The sequence below is a fragment of the Salmo trutta genome, chromosome 30 (genome assembly GCF_901001165.1).
Source record: "Salmo trutta chromosome 30, fSalTru1.1, whole genome shotgun sequence".
Lineage (NCBI taxonomy): Eukaryota > Metazoa > Chordata > Actinopteri > Salmoniformes > Salmonidae > Salmo > Salmo trutta.
This window is the reverse complement of record NC_042986.1, coordinates 24,152,155-24,177,101: the sequence shown is the minus strand read 5'-3', so window position 1 is coordinate 24,177,101 and position 24,947 is coordinate 24,152,155. Positions and strand designations below refer to the sequence as shown.

Here is a 24,947-nt window from a genome sequence, read left to right as displayed (position 1 = left end):
CAGAAAATGGTAGAGGTCTTCGAACTGTGCTTCAAATTTCGAAACAATCAACTTCGATCAGATTATGTGGTTTTACATGGAAATTACAGTTTTAAAAAACGGGTTTGCTTATCGTTATTCTTGATCGCATCGACCGATCTTTGAATTCTGTCACGCACTGCAGAGACAAAGAGAGCAAACCACGGGGCTCTGGATTTAGTTTGCAGTGCGCGCCGGGAGCAGCAGAGTGGGAGGAGTCCTACAATGATCTGTCTCACCGTGACAACCTACAATCCAGCGCGCTGGGTGCCACGCGCACGTAGCCTATCCAACCTATATAACCAAGGGGTTCAGAGTGATCGTCAGTAGGCGGACGGATTTGGTGTTCGCAACAGTTTATTATAGGGCAAACCTTTTCACGGGATATTTTGCAACTACAGATTGATATATGATAATTGTTTTCAGTCATGAGGACCTTGCTGTTGATTATATTCTCTAAATTACTTACTGCTCAGCCGTCACCCACAATTGTAAGTTTTTATTTATCCTATAAAAATAGTTTAGTTGGGAGATGAATCCTTTTAATTGTTCATTATGTTATCCACAGAGTGTTACCTGTGAGGAATCAGAAGATGGTGAGTTAGCCCAGGGATGGTTCACTCAGATTACAATGTTATTTATTTGTTTTCTTACCTTGAATTATGGTGACAAATCAGTCTACTAATCCACAGACTGCTTTCAGGGTAAAGAAATAATATTTTAATGACCTGTGCCAAGGTATGCTCATTGCAATCTTCCTTAAGAGGGTTACCTTATTCCTATTAAAGCAGTGGTTAGCAAGTTTGTGTTTTGTAGACCTGCTGCTGTTTGCTACATTGGTGTCAGGAGTGGGATGCTGTCATTTATTGATGGGGTATTTTTTCCCCAAGTGATACCACCGGAATGGATAGAGATTCCTCAGGCCAGTCCTTCTCGTCTGCTCGCACTCAAAGTTGCTGTTCTGCCTGAAGACTTTGGGGCTATTCGGCTGAACATAAGTTGGGCCATCAACATCGACCGTAGGGGAAGCCTTATCAGAATTAATTGCATGTTAATAGAAATAGATTTGGAAAAATAACAGTGATGCATATAATACCAACACTTCATATATTTTGCAGAAAGCATTCGCTATCTCACAGGAACTTGGATCGATATAGGTGGTGATACATACCGCTGTCGGTATGAACCACCTTTCATAGAAGTTGACCTCAGTGGTCTTGAACAGGTGGGCCTACTGTAGCCTATTCCTTTACAACAAACTTCAAATCACAATCATTGGCTATATTGCTGATAATTGCCATAGTTAAAAAAGGTATATTTGCTAATGTCTAACTCATTTTGTATTATTCAGGTAAGGCTGATTGAGATAATGTCTTTTTCATACAGCTGTGGTTCTATTACCTTGCACCTGCAGAGCCAGGGCTCCATCTGGTCATCACTGCTTACAATCTTCCGAATCCGCCAGATGGCGAATTTTCCAAGTTTACGACATGTAATGTACCGTATGGTAAGTACGTTTAAAAAGAAAAATGAATTGATATGTTTTTATAGGGATATTAGTTAACTTCTATGGGCTAGGTGGGACGCGTTACACCATTTTAAAGATACACTTCTCGTTAATCTAACCACATTGTCCGATATCAAAAAGGCTTTACAGCGAAAGCAAAACATTAGATTATGTTAAGAGAGTACATAGACAAAAATAATCACAGCCATTTTCCAAGCAAGGACATGTGTCAATAAAACCCAAAACACAGCGAAATGAAGCACTAACCTTTGACGATCTTCATCAGATGACACTCCTAGGACATTATGTTACACAATACATGTATGTTTTTTTCGATAAAGTTCATATTTATATCCAAAAACAGCATTTTACATTGGCGCGTGATATTCAGAAAATGTATTCCCACCAAAACATCCGGTGAATGTGCACATCAATTTACAAAATTACTCATCATAAACGTTGACAAAATACATTATTCTTAAAATAATTGTTATAGATAGACTACTCCTTTATGCAACCGCTGTGTCAGATTTTAAAATAGCTTTACGGAGAAAGCACATTTTTCAATATTCTGAGTACATAGCTCAGCCATCACAGCGAGCTATACAGACACCCGCCAAATTCGGGGCAACCTAAACTCAGAATTAGTATTAGAAATATTGTATTACCTTTGCTGATCTTCGTCAGAATGCACTCCCAGGACTGCTACTTCCACAATAAATTTTGTTTTTGTTCAAAATAATCCATATTTATGTCCAAATACCTCCGTTATGTTCGTGTGTACAGATTACTTATCCAAAGGCATAACGCGCGAGCGCAGAACGAGAGACGAAAAGTCAAAATGTTCCATTACCGTACTTAGAAGCATGTCAAACGCTGTTTAAAATCAATCTTTATGGTATTTTTAATGTAAAATTGCGATAATATTCCAACCGGACAATAGCATATTCATTCAAGAAGAAAAAGAAGGAGGGGCGCGCTCGCGGGACCGAGCATATCCAATCCCTTTGTTGCCAGGCAGACCACTCAGTAACTGAGCTCCTATACTCTGCCCAGTGACAGGAAAATGCTCAAACCACTTTCTGAAGGCTTTAGATAGCCAATGGAAGCCTTAGGAAGTGCAACGTCACCCCACAGACACTGGAGCTTCGATAGAGAATCAAAAGAAGAACTACAATTCTCAGACTTTTCACTTCCTGCTTGGATTTTTCTCAGGTTTTTGCCTGCCATATGAGTTCTGTTATACTCACAGACACCATTCAAACAGTTTTAGAAACGTCAGAGTGTTTTCTAACCAAATCTACTAATATGCATATTCTAGTTTCTGGGCCAGAGTAGTTACCTGTTTAAAATTGGGTACGTTTTTCATCCGCCCGTGAAAATACTGCCCCCTAGCCCAGACAGGTTAAATAAAAAAGAAGAATAGTTAGCATATCTTGCTGAAATTTATACTCTAGTATATAAGACTATACCTGCAGTGGCGTAGTGCAGATTTGTGGGGCCCCGCAAGGTCAGAGCAAGGCCCCCCAACCCATGGGGCAGAGAGAGTTGTATAGCTAAACTCATCCTATTTTACACATTTTGACATTAGGCTGAGAGAAAATGTTGCTGTTTTAGAGCTCAGGGATTCTTGAAAGACAGAACAGTCTTAACTTATTTTTCACAAATATTTGTCTTAATATAAAAAATAATATATATATTTTGATAGACTAAAGTATTAACTATTGCACCATGTAAAGGAACAACTTCTTTTTGTTTTGTTTTATAGCCCTATTCAATGCTCCACGGCTAATTTCATTTTTTATCAATATTTAGCACATAAAATAACATTTATAAAGCAAACATTACCCCTTACGTCCAGCAAATACTTCAATTGTTTAAGCATATGTTGCAACACAGTCATGCAAATATTTGTTCAGAATATTGACAAAACAAAATCGATCATAACATCAATGACATATTACAAACCACTGACGGAGTTGACAACAGATACTCAAAACACATATTTTTGCCTCTAAAAATAAAAGTTTGTCACAAATATTTGGAAAATTATTCATTTGAAAATCCACAATAAAAACAGAACATTCTATCAGATCTGTCAGCAATCTTACGGAGTTGACGTTAGACACAAATCTGATTGAGTTCATGTTTAACGGAGTTGACAAAATTGCATTTTTTCTTCTTCATTCAAGTGGTATACACAGTATCAATTGTGTTTTTCCTCATTTGCTTTATGACTAAAATCTAATATAGCATATTCTATCTTAATATATCAGGCTGATGAAGCTGACAGTTTATGGTTGTGACCATGGTGATTCCAATAGTGTTTGTTTAAATCTATCAAAAGTAAAGAACTTTACAGATCATGAGTGGACCCTGCTCATTCCTGATTCATTTTAGACAAATCTGACAGAGTTGACCAAATCTCAGGACCAGTGGCGATTATAGCACTCACTCCCCCAATTTCAAATCAAATCGTGTTTGTCACATGCGCCGAATACAACAGGTGTAAACCTTACAGTGAAATGCTTACTTACAAGCCCTTAACCAACAATACAGTTGTAAGAAAAAAAAGTGTTAAGTAAAAATAAAAGTAACAAATAATTAAAGAGCAGCAGTAAAATAACTGTAGTGAGCCTACTGTATATAGAGGGGGTACCGGTACAGAGTCAATGTGCGGGGGCACCGGTTAGTCGAGGTAATTAAGGTAATATGTACATGTAGGTAGAGTTAAAATGTCTATTCATAGATAATAAAACAGACAGTAGCAGCAACGTAAAAGGGGGAGGGGCAATGCAAATAGTCTGGGTAGCCATTTGATTAGCTGTTCAGGAGTCCTATTGCTTGGGCGTAGAAGCTGTTAAGAAGCCTTTTGGATCTAGACTTGGTGCTCCGATACCACTTGTCGTGCGGTAGTAGAGAGAACAATCTATGACTAGGGTGGCTGGAGTCTTTGACAATTTTTAGGGCCTTCCTCTGACACTGCCTAGTATAGAGGTCCTGGACGGCAGGAAGCTTCGCCCCAGTGATGTACTGGGTCGTACACACTACCCTCTGTAGTGCCTTGTGGTCGGAGGCCGAGCAGTTGCCATACCAGACAATGATGCAACCAGTCAGGATGCTCTCGGTGGTGCAGCTGTAGAACTTTGAGGGTCTGAGGACCCATGCCAAATCTTTTTAGTCTCCTGAGGGGGAATAGGCTTTGTCGTGCCCTTTTCACGACTGCCTTGGTGTGTTTGGACCATGGTAGTTTGTTGGTGATGTGGACACCAAGGAACTTAAAGCTCTCAACCTGCTCCACTACAGCCCCGTCGATGAGAATGGGGGCGTGCTCAGTCCTCCTTTTCCTGTAGTCCACAATCATCTCCTTTGTCTTGATCACGCTGAGGGAGAGGTTGTTATCCTGGCACCACATGGCCAGGTCTCTGACCTCCTCCCTATAGGCTGTCTCATTGTTTGTTTTAGATGCATGCCAGCAAAGCCACTACACAACACAATATAAGGGCTGGCTGATATAAGGGCTGGTCAAAATGGTGCCGACAGAGATGGTCGCCTCACTTAGAGTTCTTAGGAAACTATGCAGCATTTTGTTTTTTTAATGTATTATTTCTTAAGTTGTTACCCCAGGATATCTTAAATCGTATTACATACAGCTGGGAAGAACTATTGAATATAAGAGCAACGTCAACTTACCAACATTACGATCAGGAATACAACTTCCCATGTTCAGAACACCACCCAGGACAAAGGATCAAATCCCAGTAGCCGACCCGAAACAAGCGGCCTTCTGGTCAGGCTCTGTCACAGCTGTCGTATGAAAGAGACCAAGGCGCAGCGTGCGTATCGTTCCACATCTTTATTTCTATGTGAAACTATGCAAGACAGACAATAAACTAAAAACAACAAACCGTGACGAAGCGGTGCTACATGCATAAACTCAAAATAATCTCCCACAAACACTAGTGGGAAAAACAACAACTTAAATATGATCCCCAATTAGAGACAACGATGACCAGCTGCCTCTAATTGGGAATCATACGAAAATCCCAACCTAGAAAAAAGAACTTAGAACACAACATAGAAAATGTAAACTAGACAAAAACCCAACATAGAAAAAAGAACCTAGAACACAACATAGAAAATTTAAACTAGACAAAAACCACAACATAGAAAAAAGAAACTAGAACCAAACATAGAAATAAATAAACTAGACAAAACCCTCCAGTCACGCCCTGACCTACTCTACCATAGAAAAATACGAGCTCTCTATGGTCAGGACGTGACAGGCTCCATAGATGTGCACATTGCTCACCGCTCCCGAGTATACTACTCGCCAATGTCCAGTCTCTTGACAACAAAGTAAACAACATTTGAGCAAGGGTTGCCTTCCAGAGAGACATCAGAGATTGTAACATTTTCTGTTTCACGGAAACATAGCTCTCTCAGGATATGTTGTCGGAATTGGTTCAGCCACTGGGCTTCTCCTTCATTATTAATGACTCATGGTGTAATCATAACAACATACTGGAACTCAAGTCCTTCTGCTCACCCGACCTAGAATTCCTTCCAATCAAATGCCAGCCATTTTACCTACCAAGAGAATTCTCGTCAGTTATAGTCATAGCTGTGTACATTCCCCCTCAAGTAGACACCAAGACGGCCCTCTTGGAACTTCACTGTGTAAACTGGAAAAAATATTCGGAGGCTACATTTATTGTAGCTAGGGATTTTAACAAAGCAAATTTGAGAACAAGGCTACCTAAATTCTATAAGCATATTGATTGCACGATGCGCAGGGGTAATACTCTCGACCACTGCTACTCTAACTTCCGCGATGCATACAAAGCCCTCCCCAACCCACCCTTCGGCAAATCCGACCACAAGTCTTATAGGCAGAAACTCAAACAGGATGTACCAGTGACGAGAACCATTCAATGCTGGTCTGACCAATCGGAAGCCACGCTTCAAGATTGTTTTGATCACGCAGACTGGTATATGTTCCGGTCAGCCTCAGAGAACAACATCGACCTATACGCTGACTCTGTGAGTGAGTTTATAAAGAAGTGCATTGGAGATGTTGTACCCACTGTGACTATTAAAACCTACCCTAACCAGAAACCGTGGTTGGATGGTGGAATTTGCGCAAAACTGAAAGCGCGATCCACCGCATTTAACCATGGAAAGAGGTCTGGAAATATGGCTGAATATAAACAGTGTAGTTATTCCCTCCGCAAGGCAATCAAACAAGCAAAATGCCTGTACAGGAACTAGGTGGAGTTGTAATTCAACGGCTCAGACACGAGAAGTATGTGGCAGGGTCTACAGGAAATCACGGACTACAAAAATAAAAACAGCCACGTCACGGACACTGACGTCACACTTCCAAACAAATTAAACACCTTCTTTGCCCGCTTTAAGGACAATACAGTGGCACTGTCGCGGCTCGCTAACAAGGACTGCGCCCCCCCTCCTTCTACGTGGCCGACGAGAGTAAAACATTTAATCGTGTTAACCCTCCCAAGGCTGCTGGCCCAGACGGCATCCCTAGCCGCATCCTCAGACCAGCTTGCTGGTGTGTTTACGGACATATTTAATCGCTCCCTATCCCAGTCTATTGTCCCCACATGCTTCAAGATGGCTACCATTGTTCCTGTACCCAAGAAGGCAAAGATAACTGAACTAAATGACTACTGTCCCGTAGCACTCACTTCTGTCATCATGAAGTGCTTTGAGAGGCTAGTCAAGGATCATATCACCTCCACCATACCGGCAACCCTAGACCCACTTCAGTTTGCATACCGCATACAGATGACACCATCGCCATCACACTGCACACTGCCCTTTCCCATCTGTTAAAACCTGTCTGGGCTAGGGGGCAGTATTGAGAATTTTGGAAAAAATATGTTCCCATTTTTAACTGCCTCCTACACCAACTCAGAAGCTAGAATATGCATATTATTGTTCAGGTTTGGATAGAAAACACTCTGAATTTTCTAAAACTGTTTGAATGGTGTCTGTGAGTATAACAGAACTCCTATGGCAGGCAAAAACCTGACAAGGTTTCAAGCAGGAAGTACCCTGTCTGACAAGGAGTCGTGCGTCTTGCATCTTTTTATTGAAAAGTAAGGATCTTAGCTGTAACGTGACAATTCCCAGGGCTCCAATAGGCTCTCAGAGCCCGCGAAAAACCTGAAGGTTTACGAGGGAGCCTCAGGTTGAAACAGATTATCGCCTTTTGTAAGTGGATGCTCAGAGGACCTTTTAATGAGGCGCGTGCACGAGTCGCTCCCGAGGAGAAATTTTATTCGGCTGTTTAGGCTCAATGCATACTCCCGGTCGGAATATTATCACTTCTCTACGACATAAATGGCATAAAAATTGGTTTTAAACAGCGGTTGACATGCTTCGAAGTACGGTAATGGAATATTTAAACATTTTTGACAAGCCAATGCACCATGCGCGGGACCGTGAAGAAGCATTCTAGAACTCACGAACAAAACGTCGCTGTTTGGATATAACGATGGATTATTTGGGACCAAACCAACATTTGTTATTGAAGTAGAAGTCCTGGCAGTGTATTCTGATGAAGAACAAGCAAGGTAAGAACATTTTTCTTATAGGAAATGTGATTTTGGTGGAGGCTGACCTGGGTGGGTATCTAAATAGCTAGCCCTGTAATGCCGGGCTATGTACTTAGATTATTGCAAAATGTGCTTCATCCGAAAAGCTATTTTAAAATCGGACATATCGAGTGCATAGAGGAGTAATGTATCTATAATTCTTAAAATAATTGTTATGCTTTTTGTGAACGTTTATCGTGAGTAATTTAGCAAACTGTTAGTAAATTCAACGGAAGTTTGCCGGGGGTTATGCGTTTTCTGAACGTCACATGCTAATGCAAAAAGCTGTTTTTTGATATAAATATGAACTTGATTGAACAGACATGCATGTATTGTATAACACAATGTCCTAGGTGTGTCATCTGATGAAGATCATCAAAGGTTAGTGCTGCATTTAGCTGTGGTTTGGGTTTATGTGACATGATATGCTAGCTTGAAAAATGGCTGTCTGATTTTTTCTGGCTGGGCACTCTGCTGACATAATCTAATGTTTTGCTTTCGTTGTAAAGCCTTTTTGAAATCGGACAGTGGGGTTAGATTAACGAGATTCTTGTCTTTAAATAGCTGTAAAATAGTCATATGTTTGAGAAATTGAAGTAATAGTATTTCTAACGATTCAAAAATCGCGCCACTGGAATTTCAGTAGCTGTTACGTAGGTGGGACGAAATCGTCCCACATACCCCAGAGAGGTTAAAAAAATAATACCTACAGTTGAAGTGGGAAGTTTACATACACCTTAGCCAAATACATTTAAACTCAGTTTTTCACAATTCCTGACATTTGATCAGAGTAAAAATTCCCTGTCTTAGGTCAGTTAGGATCACCACTTAATTTAAAAAATGTGAAATGTCAGAATAATAGTAGAGAGAATGATTTATTTCAGCTTTTATTTCTTTCATCACATTCCCAGTGGGTTCAGAAGTTTACATACACTCAATTAGTATTTGGTAGCATTGTCTTTCAATTGTTTAACTTGGGTTAAACGTTTTGGGTAGCCGTCCACAAGCTCCCCACAATAAGTTGGGTGAATTTTGGCCCCTTCCTCCTGACAGAGCTGGTGTAATTGAGTCAGGTTTGTAGGCATCCTTGCTCACACACGCTTTTTTAGTTCTGCCCACAAATTTTCTATAGGATTGAGGTCAGGGCTTTGTGATGGCCACTCCAATACCTTGACTTTGTTTTCCTTAAGCCATTTTGCCCCAACTTTGGAAGTATGCTTGGGGTCATTGTCCATTTGGAAGACGCATTTGCGACCAAGCTTTAACTTCCTGACTGATGTCTTGAGATGTTGCTTCAGTATATCCACCTAATTTTCCGTCCTCTTGATGCCATCTATTTTATGAAGAGCACCAGTCCCTCCTGTAGCAAAGCACCCCCACAACATGATGCTGCCACCCCGTGCATCACGGTTGGGATGGTGTTCTTCGGCTTGCAAGCCTCCTCCTTTTTCCTCCAAACATAACGATGGTCATTATGGCCAAACAGTTATATTTTTGTTTCATCAGACCAGAGAACATTTCTCCAAAAATAACAATCTTTGTCCCCATGTGCAGTTGCAAACCGTAGTCTGGCTTTTTTATGGCAGTGGCTTCTTCCTTGATGAGCGGCCTTTCAGATTATGTCGATATAGGACTCGTTTTACTGTGGATATAGATACTTTTGTACCTGTTTCCTTCAGCATCTTCACAGGGTCCTTTGCTGTTGTTCTGGGATTGATTTGCACTTTTCGCACCAAAGTACGTTAATCTCTAGGAGACAGAACGCGTCTCCTTCCTGAGCGGTATGACAGCTGCGTGGTCCCACAGTGTTTACACTTGCATATTATTGTTTGTACAGATGAACGTGGTACCTTCAGGCATTTGGAAATTGCTCCCAAGGATGAACCAGACTTGTTGAGGTCTACAATTTTTTTTCTGAGGTCTTGGCTGATTTCTTTTGATTTTCCCATGATGTCAAGCAAAGAGGCACTGAGTTTGAAGGTAGGCCTTGAAATACATCCACAGCTGAACCTACAATTGACTCAAATTATGTCAATTAGCCTATCAGAAGCTTCTAAAGCCATGACATTGTTTTCTGGAATTTTCCAAGCTTTTTAAAGGCACAGTCAACTTAGTGTATGTAAACTTCTGACCCAGTGGAATTGTGATACAGTGAATTATAAGTGAAATAATCTGTTTATAATCCATTGTTGGAAAAATGACTTGTGTCATGCACAAAGTAGATGTCCTAACTGACTTGCCAAAACTATAGATTGTTAACAAGAAATTTGTGTAGTGGTTGAAAAACGCATTTTAATGACTCCAACATAAGTGGATGTAAACTTTCGACTTCAACTGTCTGTAAGAATGCTGTTCATTGACAACAGCTCAGCATTCAACACCATAGTACATTCCAAGCTCATCATCAAGCTGGAGGCCCTGGGTCTTAACCCCACCCTGTGCAATTGTGTCCTGGACTTTCTGACGGGCCGCCCCCAGGTGGTGAAGGTAGGCAACAACATCTCCACATCGCTGACCCTCAACACTGGGGCCCCACAAGGGTGCGTGCTCAGCCCTCTCCTTTAGTCCCTGTTCACCCACGACTGCGTGGCCATGCATGCCTCTAAGTCAATCATCAAGTTTGCCTACAGGGAGGAGGTGAGGGCACTCGGAGTGTGGTGTCAGAAAAACAACCTGTCACTGAACGTCAACAAAACAAAGGAGATGATAGTGGACTTCAGGAAACAGCAAAGGGAGCACCCCCCTATCCACATCGAAGGGACAGCAGTGGAGAAGGTGGAAAGTTTGAAGTTCCTCGTCGTACACATCACTGACAAACTGAAATGGTCTACCCACACAGAAGGCGAGGTCAGTACAGGTGCATCAAAGCTGGGACCGAGAGATAGAAGCTATTTTTCAATCTCAAGACCATCAGACTACTAAACAGCAATCACTAACTCAGAGAGGCCGCTGCCTACATTGAGACCCAATCAATGGATCACTTATCACTTTAAACAATGCCGCTTTAAATAATGGCACTTTAGTAATGTTTACATATCTTACATTACTCATATCACATGTATATGCTGTATTTTATACCATCTATTGCACCTTGTCTGTGCCGCTCTGCCATCGCTCATCCATATACAGTGAGGGAAAAAAGTATTTGATCCCCTGCTGATTTTGTACCTTTGTACCAATGACCCAAAACACACGGCCAAGCCAACAAAGGAGTGGCTCAAGAAGAAGCACATTAAGGTCCTGGAGTGGCCTAGCCAGTCTACAGACCTTAATCCCATAGAAAATCTGTGGAGGGAGCTGAAGGTTCGAGTTGCCAAACGTCAGCCTCAAAACCTTAATGACTTGGAGAAGATCTGCAAAGAGGAGTGGGACAAAATCCCTCCTGAGATGTGTGCAAACCTGGTGGCCAACTACAAGAAACGTCTGACCTCTGTGATTGCCAACAAGGGTTTTGCCACCGAGTACTAAGTCATGTTTTGCAGAGGGGTCAAATACTTATTTCCCTCATTAAAATGTAAATCAATTTATAACATTTTTGACATGCGTTTTTCTGGATTTTTTTGTTGTTATTCTGTCTCTCACTGTTCAAATAAACCTACCATTAAAATTATAGACTGATAATATCTTTGTCATTGGGCAAACGTACAAAATCAGCAGGGGATCAAATACTTTTTTCCCTCACTGTACTTATATGTACATATTCTCATTCACCCCTTTATATTTGTGTGTATTAGGTAGTTGTTGGGGAATTGTTAGATTACTTGTTAGTTATTACTGCACTGTCAGAACTAGAAGCACAAGTTTTCCGCTACACTCGCCTTAACATCTGATAACCATTTGTATGTGACCAATAAAATTTGATTTGATTTGATTTGGAACACTAAACAATACATGAATTGCCCTATAACGGTGACAATCGGTGCCCACAGACTGTTAGGGCCTACATAAAGCTATCCCAACACCTGGCTATCAGCGGAGCCTTGTCTGGCAGCAAAACAGTTCATTCAGCCTCATTTACTTTATGTCCAATAGCCGATGAGCACGTATACGTTTTATCTATAATTTCTCTTCATATGACAAAGATTGAAAAGGATTTGCCAGTAGATTGTTGACTTTATTCATGATGATGACTGCTTGTCTAGCTTGCTAGCTAAGATTTTGTAAGTATGATGTTGACATGATCAGTCCAATCAAAGCTATGGTAGATATAACGGGATTTGATGGCATGTTATCTGTGGCCAATGACCTTGAGCTTTCTTGGATGGGCACTTCTAATGTAACTCTATGGCAGCACCCAAGGGGCTTGAATTTTCGAGCTCTCTCCATAGTTTTTGCGGTGACGTAGTGTCCTCATGAGTGCCAGAACACTGAGCCAATCACGGCACAACTAAAGAACATTACCAACCCCTATACTCCGTATTTTCAACTAGCTGCCCCACCACCACAGAAAGCACTGAGCTAGGCTGAAACACTTGCATTTTGGAGCTGCCTTACTCAAGAAAGCAAAAAAGAGACCTTGTTTGTAGGCGGCTTTATTAACTCAATTATTATTATTTTTTTTACATTGTTTTCAAAACAGGCAACAGCAAAAAGCTGAACAGGTGGGAAGTCCCACCTGCCTGAAAGACGGTTCGCCAGTGCTCGGGACATCTTTTAGAAATCACAGTTTTGAGATACATATTCTTTACTGTCACAGAGGGCTATTGCAAGAAACTACATAATAGACTTTTTCAGTTAATATTGGCAGTTTTTTTTATTTTAAAAACTTTTGGGGAGAGTTTGAAATTTGGATCCTTTGCTCCAGACAAGAGTGTTTCCAGACATAGAGCCGACATGGAAATGAAAAACATTGAAAGTATTTAGAAAATTCCCAAAACAAATCTTTTCCCTTATCAGAATCCCCTCAATGTACATTTTAAGCTCAAATAATGCCTTAAAATCAGACCCCTTGACTTTTTCCTAATTTTGTTACATTACAGCCTTATTCTAAAATGGATTAAATAGTCCCCCCCCCCCCCCCCCCCCATCAATCTACACACAATACCCTGCCGCTAATGACAAAGCAAAAACAGGTTTTTAGAAAATATCACATTTACATAAGTATTCAGACCCTTTACTCAGTACTTATTTGAAGCAACTTTGTCAGCAATTGCAGCCTTGAGTCTTCTTGATTATGACGCTACAAGCTTGGCACACCTGTATTTGGGGAGTTTCTCCCATTCTTCTCTGCAGATCATCTCAATCTCTGTCACGTTGGATGGGGAGCGTCGCTGTACAGCAATTTTCAAGTCTCTCCAGAGATGTTCAAGTCCGGGCTCGGGCTGGGCAACTCAAGGACATTCAGAGACTTGTCTGGAAGCCACTCCTGCGTTGTCTTGGCCGTGTGCTATTGTAGAAATTCTAATCAAATGGAAGAGAGACTGCAGATTTTTTCAAACAAAAATTGTATAAGATTTGCAAAAATGAAGCAATCAACCATCAGTAAGAATAGTCAGAGTTGAAAGTTCCACGAACGGAGTTGTCTCTCCACTCTTATAGAAAAAGTACAACCTATTTTGTCTATGTGACAGTTTAGCAGATGGGTGGAAACAGGGACGGAACATGTGTAAAAAACGATTTAGCTTGTCTGTTCAGATTAAGATAGCTGACGTTCCCACCATTGTCTGTTCCTTCCTGCATGTTTCCGAACATCTAAGTTCCTGTATATTGTGAAACAGGATGTCACATACTGCAGTCGCACGGCTCTTATCTGTATGCCCAGACTTATGACTAAGTCACACAAGACAAGCCTGTACCAGCAAAATACTAATATATAATCTCTAAAAACAGCATAGTAGGTCTAATTAAACAGTATAGTATGTAATGAATATTACATTTCCACCACAGTACTTAGGGTCATTGTCCTGTTGGAAGGTGAACCTTTGCCCTAGTCTGATGCCCAGACCGCACTGGGGCAGGTATTCATCAAGGATCTCTCTGTACTTTGCTCTGTTCATCTTTCCCTCGATCCTGACTAGTCTCCCACTCCCTGCTGCTGAAAAACATCCCCACATCATGATGCTGCCACCACCATGCTTCACCGTAGGGATGGTGCCAGGTTTCCTCCAGACGTGAAGTTTGGCATTCAGGCCAAAGAGTTCAATCTTGGTTTCATCAGACCAGAAAATCTTGTTTCTCATGGTCTGAGAGTCCTTTAGGTGCCTTTTGGCAAACTCCAAGCGGGCTGTCACGTGCCTTTTACTAAGGAGTGGCTTCCGTCTGGCAACTCGACCATAAAGGCCTTATTGGTGGAGTGCTGCAGAGATGGTTGTCCTTCTGGAAGGTTCTCCCATTTCCACAGAGGAACTCTGGAGCTCTGTCAGAGTGACCATTGGGTTCTTGGTCACCTCCCTGACCAAGGCCCTTCTCCCCCGATTGCTCAGTTTGGCCGGGCGGTCAACTCCAGGAAGAGTCTTTGTGGTTCCAAACTTCTTCCATTTAAGAAAGGACAATCTTGTCTCGGAACTCTACGGACAATTCCTTCGACCTCATGGCTTGGTTTTTGCTCTGACATGCACTGTCAACTGTGGGACCCTATATAGACAGGTGTGTGCCTTTCCATGTCCAGTCAATTGAATTTACCACAGGTGGTCTCCAATCAAGTTGTAGAAACATCTCAAGGATGATTGATGGCTACAGGATGCACCTGAGCTCAATTTCAAGTGTCATAGCAAAGCGTCTGAATACTTATTTAAAGTATTTCTGTTTTTTATTTATAATATATTTGCAAAAATAAATAAACCTGCTTCGTCATTATGGGGTATTGTGTGTAGATTGATGAGGGGGAAAAATATTTCATCAATTTTAGAATAAGGCTGTCACGTAACAAAATGTGGAAAAATGGAAGGGGTCTGAATACTTTCCGAATGCACTGTATAAGAAAAATAAATACATAATTTTTATAATGGAATTACCCGTATACCTTTTATGTGGAAATGCCCTATTCACTTCAATACATTTTTCAGCCGGTACCAGGTTACCTTCAGACGAGTCCCGTGAAACTTGTGGGAGTCGTGGAGCAAAACAGAGAATACCAACGTGTTCATGTGTAACGGCTGTTGTTATGTAGAGGACCAAGGCGCAGCGGGTTGCATGTTCATCATTATATTTAATGAATAAAGATGACACAAAACAAAACAATAAACAAAGAACGACAGGTGACAGTTTCACAGGCTACAATAATCACTAGCAGTGCGAAATACAACTACCCACTAATCCCCAGGTGAAAACACGCAACTAATATATGACTCCCAATCAGGAACAACGACGTACAGCTGTTCCTGATCGGGAGCCACACAGACCACACAGAAATAAACAAACTAGAAAACCAACCTAGAATACAAAACCCAAAACATACACCAAAACCCCGTAATACATAAATAAAACACCCCTCTACAATACACATAACCCCCACATAAAACAAATACCCTCTGCCACGTCCTGACCAACCTACAAATACAAATAACCCCTATACTGGTCAGGATGTGACATCATGAGTCTAATCTTTCTGTAGGGAGGTCATATTAGTGTGTAGCAGAAACCGTTCGGACGCTACAGACTTTTTCGTGAGAACATCGATTTTGGGGATGTCTGATAAACACTGCTGTAGCTCTGCCACCTTCCACCTTTGTCACTAGTTAACACAGCCACAAAGTCAAAATTGGTTATGTCAAAAAAACGAATGAAAACAAAAATTTGATTTTTGGTATTTTTGGTTAGGGTTAGGCATAAGATTAGCAGTCTGGTTAAGGTTAGGGTTAAGGTCAGGGTTAGGCTTAAAATCTGATTTTAAGTAGATCAATTGTAAAAATAGGCAGGGTTTAGCCATAATTATGATTTTGTGGCTGTGGTAACTATTGACGACGGATGCGGTGGATTGACAACAAACACACAAAAACAGAGTGGAGCATGGGGGGGCCTCAAGCGGAGATTCGTTTTTTTATGCCCAGATCATGAGGCCCCTTGATGATGTGAGGCCTGAGGCAATTACCTCTTCTGCCTAATTGCCTCTTCTGCCAGTGTGTACATGGCTTATGACGTGTGCATATGCTATCTATGTACCAACCTCAGGGGGAACTCCAATCACCCCCCCCCGAAAAATGGGGGGAGGTTGGGGGTCTGTGGCTGTTTGTGCCACGCCAGTGTATACCTGAGATCATGGTGCTGAGATGTTTTTCTTTATAGCTAGCACCTCATGTTCAATCATTTCTATATTTGTTTATTAAAGTGGCTGGGCTTTGTTTAACCATTTCCATTCTATTTTATTCCAGCGACAAATGACCACACAGGTGAGCAATCTGAATCATTTGACATATCTGATTTGAAGTGCAGTATGTATTTGATAGGTGGTATTTGTTTATTTTTTATTTTAAGCTGAGTTGAGAAGGCCTACTTCAAACCCCACTGTGATGCCCAACTCTGGTAAGATCTTTAAGTCTTTTGAGTGTCTGAACATCTGTGATCTATTTGACATGCTGGTGCCTCCCATCACTCTGTGATGGCAACAATATGTCTAGTTGGACAAGCTTTGAAGGTCTGCCCTGGACCAACTGCCTTGCTTAGATTGTCATTCTGAATGTCCTCCCTGCCAGACAGTCAGGTTCCTCCCAGGCCTACCTTGGAAGCTTTTCCTTGCTACTGCCTCTGCTTGCTCTTTGCAGCTTTAGGCCTGGGTTTCTGTAACACTTTGTGACAAATGTATTTGCAAAATGGCTATGTCTATACAACCACAATTTCTATGATTTATCATAATGTATTTGACATGAACTGTGTTCCCTTTTAATATACCTCTCCAAGTAGATAAATAGGGAGATTCTGTCCATGAGATTGATTAGCTTTTAGTATTTTATTAGGATATCCATTAGCTGCTGTTAAAGCAGTAGCCACTCTTCCTGGGGTCCACACAAAACATAAAACATGACATAGTACAGTACATTAATAGTCAAGAACAGCTCAAGGACAGAACTAAGTAAATGTAAAATAAGTGTTGCGTCAAAAGACAGGTATTCATATTCAAGGCATTCACATTTTCAATTGATTTCAAAGATAAAACACCAGCAGGGGGCGAAAGAGTGTATGCATTGTGGAACCCATAGCTTGTGTTTCCCTGGGGAACATATATACTGGTGCACCTTTGTGATAGCAGGTGGTGAAATGTTTGGTGAAAAAGCATTTCACTGGAAGTCCTACATGGAAGAGGAGACTCTCATTCATACACATTCAGCTCATTTAGGATTCTGGAGACTCAACCGGTAGGCACATGGATATTGTTGTGTAAAATTGTTGCCAGTTAGGTGCTTATTTGTGTTGAGAATTGAGACCAATTGTCTAATTTAGTATATAGTATAATTTAGATAATATGACTACATTGAGATTATATATTTAATTTGAAATGACCTTACTTGAAGTAATGTATATTTCTTTTTGTGTTTTGCCTTTAAAGGTTATCAACCTAACTAACTAACTAATTAACTAACTGACTAAATAAATAAAAGAAGTCAGAAGAAAATTGAGTTGTCCTTCAGTCCTTAAAGGCCTTTTTCAAGTTTGGGCAAAGAGCTGCAGTGTGAACCATGCACAACTTGACAATAAGACATACACTTTCACTACTCAGTTCTCCTGATGTGAACATAGCAGTGTCTCATGAATCATGTAGAGTTATTGAAGTTCACTCCTGGCTCAGTTCCCCTGACATGAACATAGCCACATGAATGCTAAGATCCCCTGAAGTGAACATACAGTACCTACATATCATACGGCATATAGAGCCCCACTGAAAATCCTTTGATCTCGCTAAATTCCCCTGACGTGAATAAAGCTACCTTGTAATTTACAGGTACCACCCGTAATGGGTCTCCTGGGGTAAAATGTTATCTTATTACAGTTACCACCCATAATGGGTCTCCTGGGGTAAAATGTTATCTTATTACAGTTACCACCCATAATGGGTCTCCTGGGGTAAAATGTAGTCTTATTACAGTTACCACCCGTAATGGGTCTCCTGGGTAAAATGTAGGGTTATTACAGTTACCACCCGTAATGGGTCTCCTGGGGTAAAATGTAGTCTTATTACAGTAACCACCCATAATGGGTCTCCTGGGGTAAAATGTAGGGTTATTACAGTTACCACCCGTAATGGGTCTCCTGGGGTAAAATGTAGTCTTATTACAGTAACCACCCATAATGGGTCTCCTGGGGTAAAATGTTGTTTTATTAGTTACCACCCGTAATGGGTCTCCTGGGTAAAATGTAATCTTCTGGAGTTTTTTGCATTACAGTTACCAGCCGTAATGATGAGGGGAAACCAGCAAGCCTTCTAGTAGTCTATCTTGGATGCTTAGCTGGGCTCGTGGCACTGGTGGCCTGCTCTCTCACTCTGTGTAAGCTAAACAGGATCTCTTTAAATTCAGGAATTAACATTGAACAAACTCTTTGTTTTGAAGTAACTATCTTCTCTCTCATTTCCTTTCCAGATCAAATGTATGGAATGCACTCAAATTCCCACTTCACTGAGCTGCCGAAGGCAACTGAGGTCACTGTGTCGGTGCTGGTGGTGTACCCTGCAGAAAACCCTGTCTTCCAGAGAGCTGTGCTAGCTTTTGCTGAGTTCCTCCAGTGGCATGGTGGCTGCCAGGTGGCTATCGACATGTGGCAGCGTGGCAGGCTGGCAGAGCAGGGCCCGATGCGCTGGCTAGCAGATCAAGCCAAATCCGTAGCCAGGGTGATGGTTGTAAGCCCGCAGCCCAACCACTGCCACACTGGCCCAGGGGAACACACAGTACCAGCCGCGGCTCATGACCTGTTTCCTCTGGTGCTCAATATGGTGGCAAGCCACGCTCAAAGCCCCAACGAGCTGGCCAAGTTCTGGTTGGTGCACCTAGGCAAGGCCCCGGAGAGGAGCGGCCTACCTGTGGAATTGACATCCTGTAGGGAATTTAGTCTGAACAGGGACTTGGAGAAACTCTGTAGACACTTGCATCAGCAGGGCTCCAGAAGACCAGGGTTAATGTTCAGATCAGGGTTGGCCTATGGGGAGAAGGCGACAGGGAAGCTGAAGGAGGCTGTGCAGCAGTTAGAGGCATGGCAATGCTCTCAGCCAGGAGGTGCAGGGGAGGGAGCTTCTTTGACCAAATTGATAGCTAGACTGTAAGAACCTGATGATCCTGGTGTGATGACAAACCCAGAGCTTAAATAGTAATATGAAAATAATCTAAGTAAAAACTCTCTTTGACCACTTCTAGAACAATGGGACTGCAAAAATGAGGGCATGCTAACTTTTCTCACTTAGCTTTAAGATTACTTTTTAAATAGTTATGTTATCTTTCATCAAATGTTTCTGTTTTGGAAATGAAACAAGTATTCTATGGCGTTGACATTTTTTATGTACTTATTGAATGTTTTGTTTATGCAAATAAATACTTTAATGTAATTATTGACTAACTTTAATGAGTATACAATATTACTGTATTTTTTCTTTATAAAGCTTTGTAGTACCATATTTTGTATAAGATGCGCATTTTCACACACTGAATTAACTGGAAAATCAGATCAAAGACCATGGTTATCATGGTTTGTGATATTTTTCACTTCATCTTACTCAAAAACAACATATGGATTTCACATGCTTATAAATATGTCTATAATTGTTTACTACGGAATTACTTTTCCCCTGATTTCTACTTAACAAAAATATAAATGCAACATGCAACAATTTCAAAGATTTTACTAAGTTACAGTTCATATGAGGAAATCAGTCAATTGAAATAAATGTTTTTGTCACGTCTGCTCCCGCTCCCCTTCTCTGGCGCTCGATGTCACCAGGTTACTTATCATTATGTCGCCAGGCTGCTTATCACACCTGTGCGCATCAGCGCTTCATCGGACTCACCTGGACTCCATCACGTTATTAATGACCTCCCCTATATCTGTCACTGTCTCAGTTTCTTTCCCAAGTCAGCATTAATGTCGTTATGTGTCCCTTTTACAGACGCTGTTCGTGTTTTGTTTCCTGTCTGTTTATTCATTAAATATTCACTCCCTGTACTTGCTTCTCGTCTCCCAGCGTCTGTCCTTACAGAATGCTGACTCCACAATTTGAAACTCTACCAACTGAGCCTTCCCTGTGGCTCAGTTGGTAGAGCATGGTGTTTGCAACGCCAGCATGGTGTGTGCAACGCCAGGGTTGTGGGTTTGATTCCCACGGGGGGCCAGTACAAAAAATGCATGAAATGAAATGTATGAAACGTATGCATTCACTACTGTAAGTCGCTCTGGATAAGAGCGTCTGCTAAATGACTCAAATGTAAATAAAATGTAAGCATCACAGAGTTTTTTGTTTTTGTTGGTGACGCCGCCGAAGCAACCGGGGATGCCTCAGCTGGCTCGAGAGGCTCCCATGACTCGGCTGGTTCGAGAGGCTCCCATGCCTCGGCTGGCTCGAGAGGCTCCCATGCCTCGGCTGGCTCGAGAGGCTCCCATGCCTCGGCTGGCTCGAGAGGCTCCCATGACTCGGCTGGTTCGAGAGGCTCCCATGCCTCGGCTGGCTCGAGAGGCTCCCATGCCTCGGTTGGCTCGGCAGGCTCCCACGCCATGCCTCAGCCGGCTCATCAGGCTCCCGCAGCTCAGCCGGCTCGTCATGCTCCCGCGCCTCAGCTGACTCATCCGGCTCCCACGCCTTGGCCGGCCCGTAAGGCTCGCTCAGGTGGGAAGCCGGGTGGCGCCCCTGGGGCGGGGTACTGTCACGTCTGCTCCTGCTTCCCCTCTCTGGCGCTCGAGGTCGCCAGGCTGCTTATCATTATGCACACCTGTCACCATCATTACGCGCATCAGCACTTCATCAGACTCACCTGGACTCCATCACGTTAGTAATGACCTCCCCTATATCTGTCACTGTCTCAGTTTCTTTCCCAAGTCAGCATTAATGTCGTTATGTGTCCCTTTTACAGACACTGTTCGTGTTTTGTTTCCTGTCTGTTTATTCATAAAATATTCACTCCCTGTACTTGCTTCTCGTCTCCCAGTGTCTGTCCTTACAGTATTAGGGTATAATCTATGGATTTCATGACTGGGAAGGCAGATATGCATCTGTTGGTCACAGATACCTTTAAAAAAAAATGGGCCTCAGGATTTTGTCACGGTATTTTTGTGCATTCAAACTGCCATCGATAAAATGCAATTATGTTCATTGTCCAAAGCTTATGCCTGCCCATACCATAACCCCACCGTCACCATGGGGCACTCTGGTTTCTTTCTCCCTTTGTGATGTCATATGGTGTTCCTGTTTAGGCACCAGGCCAGCTGAGTGCAGGTGGGCTCTCCGTCAACACGAGGCTCTTGCTGGTCCCACCCCAAGTACACACAGGTACACACATACACAAGTACACACAAACCACTACGTTTCCAACATGACCTGACGTCTGTGTGGGTGTTACAGAAGGAGTTGAAGGTGGAGCATGCCTCATACCTGCGGCAACACCCAGAGCTCCACGCCATGATGGGCGACTTCTTGCAGTTCTTGTTACTACGAAAACTAAGCGCCGTCATCATGTTCACACAGGAGGACTTCTTCGCCTCCCGCCGACCCCCGGGGAGCACCTTCAACACCTCCTCACCTTAAGAAAACACACTGTGGCTGCATCTGTGTCTCAATAGTCTAGTAGCTTCCTTTCACAGGCACTTTAGTGAGGACAAAACTATTCTGGTTAGTGCTTGTCACTAGTATGTACAGAGGCTCTCGAGAGCTAGTATTGATCAAATATGAATGCTTTTATGGATGTTTTGTTTTTTATTTTGTTACGGATACAGGTAGTGTGTATCCTGTATTTGTATTTCTTTTCTCTCCTTCTCCCCTCACAGGTGACAATCATCATTCCCCCAATCAGTTATCAATCAGTCCCCAATCAGAAGACACCTGTTCCTTTTCCCTCAACCAATCACAGCCCCTTTCCCTTGGTTTAAAAACCCAGTCAGTTGTTTTCTCCCCAGATCAATCTTTGTGTTCAATCTCTCTCTGTGTCCCTAGCGCTATATCGCTGTATTGATCTCGTTTGTTTTGCAACTACATGTCACATTTGTCCGGTTATCCTGTGAGTATTGTTTTGTTGTTTGACTGTTTGTTTGTTTGGTGGGAAAAGGGGGTACCAAGACAAGTCGCCCATGGGCATACATTACCCGTAGGAATACTGTGTCTAAGTACCCTAGTTAGAACTGGGCGGACCACCCACTGTATTTTTGGTTAGTTAGCTAGCTGTTCTTGAAGTAGGCTAGTCTAGTATAGGGGTGTTTTGGATTATTGTTTCTTTGCTTGGGTCCAGCTCAGCCCCTTTTCTCACACCCCCATTACCGTGTGTTTAAAATAAACCCTGAGTGTTTGACGGTAGATTTCAGTTGTCTGTGGTTTTTGTTCTCACTGTTACTTGTCACGATTATAATTTGCATGATTTATGTTACGGGTCTCGTTTCCATCCCCCCCTAGACTGCAGGGCCAAAGGGATTCATAACAATTTTGTGATACTGTTTTTACTGTCTTGTCTGTATGAGGTGCACTGAACCAAATTCCAATCAACTCTGTTGATCGCAAGAGTTACAGTTGTCAGTTGGTGTGAATGAAAATGTTTTATTTCATGTCTTGTATGTTTCCCATGCTTCATTTCTGTTAATCACTTTATCCTCTAGTGGGAATTCCAGTAACTGCTACTTTGCTTTGGCTCTGATGTGATCAACCCACACATTTTTTAAAGAATAAAGTTAGTATAAAATGCCATAAAGATAAAATGGTCATTTATTGGAAGGCAGAGGACACATCTCAAACCATTTGAGTGCAAATGAAAAACAACATTTCATACATGTATGCACTGGAACTTCAATGCACTCAAGAGGCAGCGTTAACTCAGTGGGGACAAGTCAGGATGGTGAGCACACACCAGATACAGCATCATTACAATCTTGCACTATACGTTTTCTACATGTTTTCTTTTCAGGTTTAGGGAACATATTATGGCCTAGAAACAAACTTGAGCCACCGGGAAGGGGACCTGAGTCAGAATTTACTGTAGCCTACACCAAAGTCTGATGAACCACTGTCTTTTTTGTATGATCAGTCTTCAACAAAATAATTTTAAATTAAAATACATTTGTTTTTGTGAAATAGGAGGATTACAGTTCCCAGAATACACCTGATGTTACCAAGCTAAGGCTGCATCTCAATGGTCCAAAGTGGTTCATCAGACTATCTACCTGCCTGGTCGGACCTAGCCATCTGGACAGCTGGCCGGACCGAGCTACCTGGCCGGCTGGCTGGACCGACCTACCTACCTAGTCGGACCTATCTATCTGGCCAGTTGGCCGCACCTGGCGCCCTCCCTACAGTGAAGCATGGTGGTGGCAGCATCATGCTGTGGGGATGTTTTTCAACTGCAGGGACTGGTAGACAAGTCAGAATCGAGCAAAGTACAGAGAGATCCATGATGAAAACCTGCTCCAGAGTGCTCAGAACCTCAGACTGGGGTGAAGGTTCACCTTCCAACAGGACAATGACCCTAAGCACACAGCCAAGACAACGCAGGACTGGCTTTCGGACAAGTCTCTGAATGTCCTTGAGTGGCCCAGCCAGAGCCCAGACTGGAACCCGATCGAACATTTCTGGAGAGGCCTGAAAATAGCTGTGCAGCGACGCTCTCCATCCAATCTGACAGCTTGAGAAGATCTGCAGAGAAGAATGAGAGAAACTCAACAAATACAGGTATGCCGAGCTTGTAGCGTCATACCCAAGAAGACTTGATGCTGTAATCGCTGCCAAAGGTGCTTCAACAAAGGAATTTCTTTCCTTCTTAATGCATTTGAGCCAATCAGTTCTGTTGTGACAAGGTAGGGGTGGTATACAGAAGATAGCCCTATTTGGTAAAAGACCAAGTTCATATTGTGCCAAGAAACATTCAAATAAGCAAAGAGAAACAACAGTCCATCATTACTTTAAGACATGAAGGTCAGTCAATACGGAAAATCTCAAGAACTTTGAAAGTTTCTTCAAGTGCAGTTGCAAAAACTATGATGAAACTGGCTCTCATGAGGACGGCCACATGAAAGGAAGACCCAGAGTTACCTCTGCTGCAGAGGATAAGATCACTAGAGTTACCAGCCTCAGAAGTTGCAGCCCAAATAAATGCTTCACAGAGTTTAGGTAACATTCACATCTCAACAGCGACTGTTCAGAGGAGACTGCATGAATTAGGCCTTTGTGATCAAATTTCTGCAAAGAAACCACTAGTAAAGGACACCAATAAGAAGAAGAGACTTGCTTGGGCCAAGAAACACGAGCAATGGACATTTGACCGGTGGCAATATGTCATTTGGTCTGATGAGTTCAAATTTGAGATTTTTGGTTCCAACCGCCGTGTCTTTGTGAGACACAGAGTAGGTACACGGATGATCGCTGCATGTGTGGTTCCCACCATGAAGCATGGAGGAGGTGTGATGGTGCTTTGCTGGTGACACTGTCAGTGATTTATTTAGAATTCAAGGCACACTTAACCAGCATGGCTACCACTTCATTCTGCAGCGATACGCCATCAAATCTGGTTTGAGCTTAGTGGGACTATCATTTGTTTTTCAATGACCTAACACACCTCTAGGTTGTGTAAGGGCTATTTGACCAAGAAGGAGAGTGATGGAGTGCTGCATCAGATGACCTGGCCTCCACAATCACTCAACCCAATTGAGATAGTTTGGTGTAAGTTGGACCGCAGAGTGAAGGAAAAGTAGCCAAC

General features: G+C 42.3%; 1 protein-coding gene across 1 annotated transcript; it reads left to right on the top strand.

The window, feature by feature from the left end:
- Window positions 1-224: 224 nt before the first annotated feature.
- On the top strand, window positions 225-19,629 carry il17rb (interleukin 17 receptor B). Its single transcript, XM_029723467.1, has 9 exons — window positions 225-509; window positions 587-614; window positions 909-1,037; window positions 1,137-1,243; window positions 1,405-1,525; window positions 16,455-16,472; window positions 16,558-16,605; window positions 18,462-18,563; window positions 18,657-19,629. The coding sequence occupies exons 1-9, from the start codon at window positions 447-449 to the stop codon at window positions 19,331-19,333; spliced, it is 1,293 nt and encodes a 430-aa protein (XP_029579327.1). The 5' UTR covers window positions 225-446; the 3' UTR covers window positions 19,334-19,629.
- Window positions 19,630-24,947: the final 5,318 nt, after the last annotated feature.

Bases quoted from the DNA above. Each gene is read 5' to 3' on its own strand.
- il17rb (XM_029723467.1), top strand. From the start codon at position 447: ATGAGGACCTTGCTGTTGATTATATTCTCTAAATTACTTACTGCTCAG. The intron at 510-586 runs GTAAGTTTTTAT...TGTTATCCACAG, and splicing joins CTCAGCCGTCACCCACAATT to AGTGTTACCTGTGAGGAATC. The intron at 18,564-18,656 runs GTAAGCTAAACA...TTTCCTTTCCAG, and splicing joins GGCCTGCTCTCTCACTCTGT to ATCAAATGTATGGAATGCAC.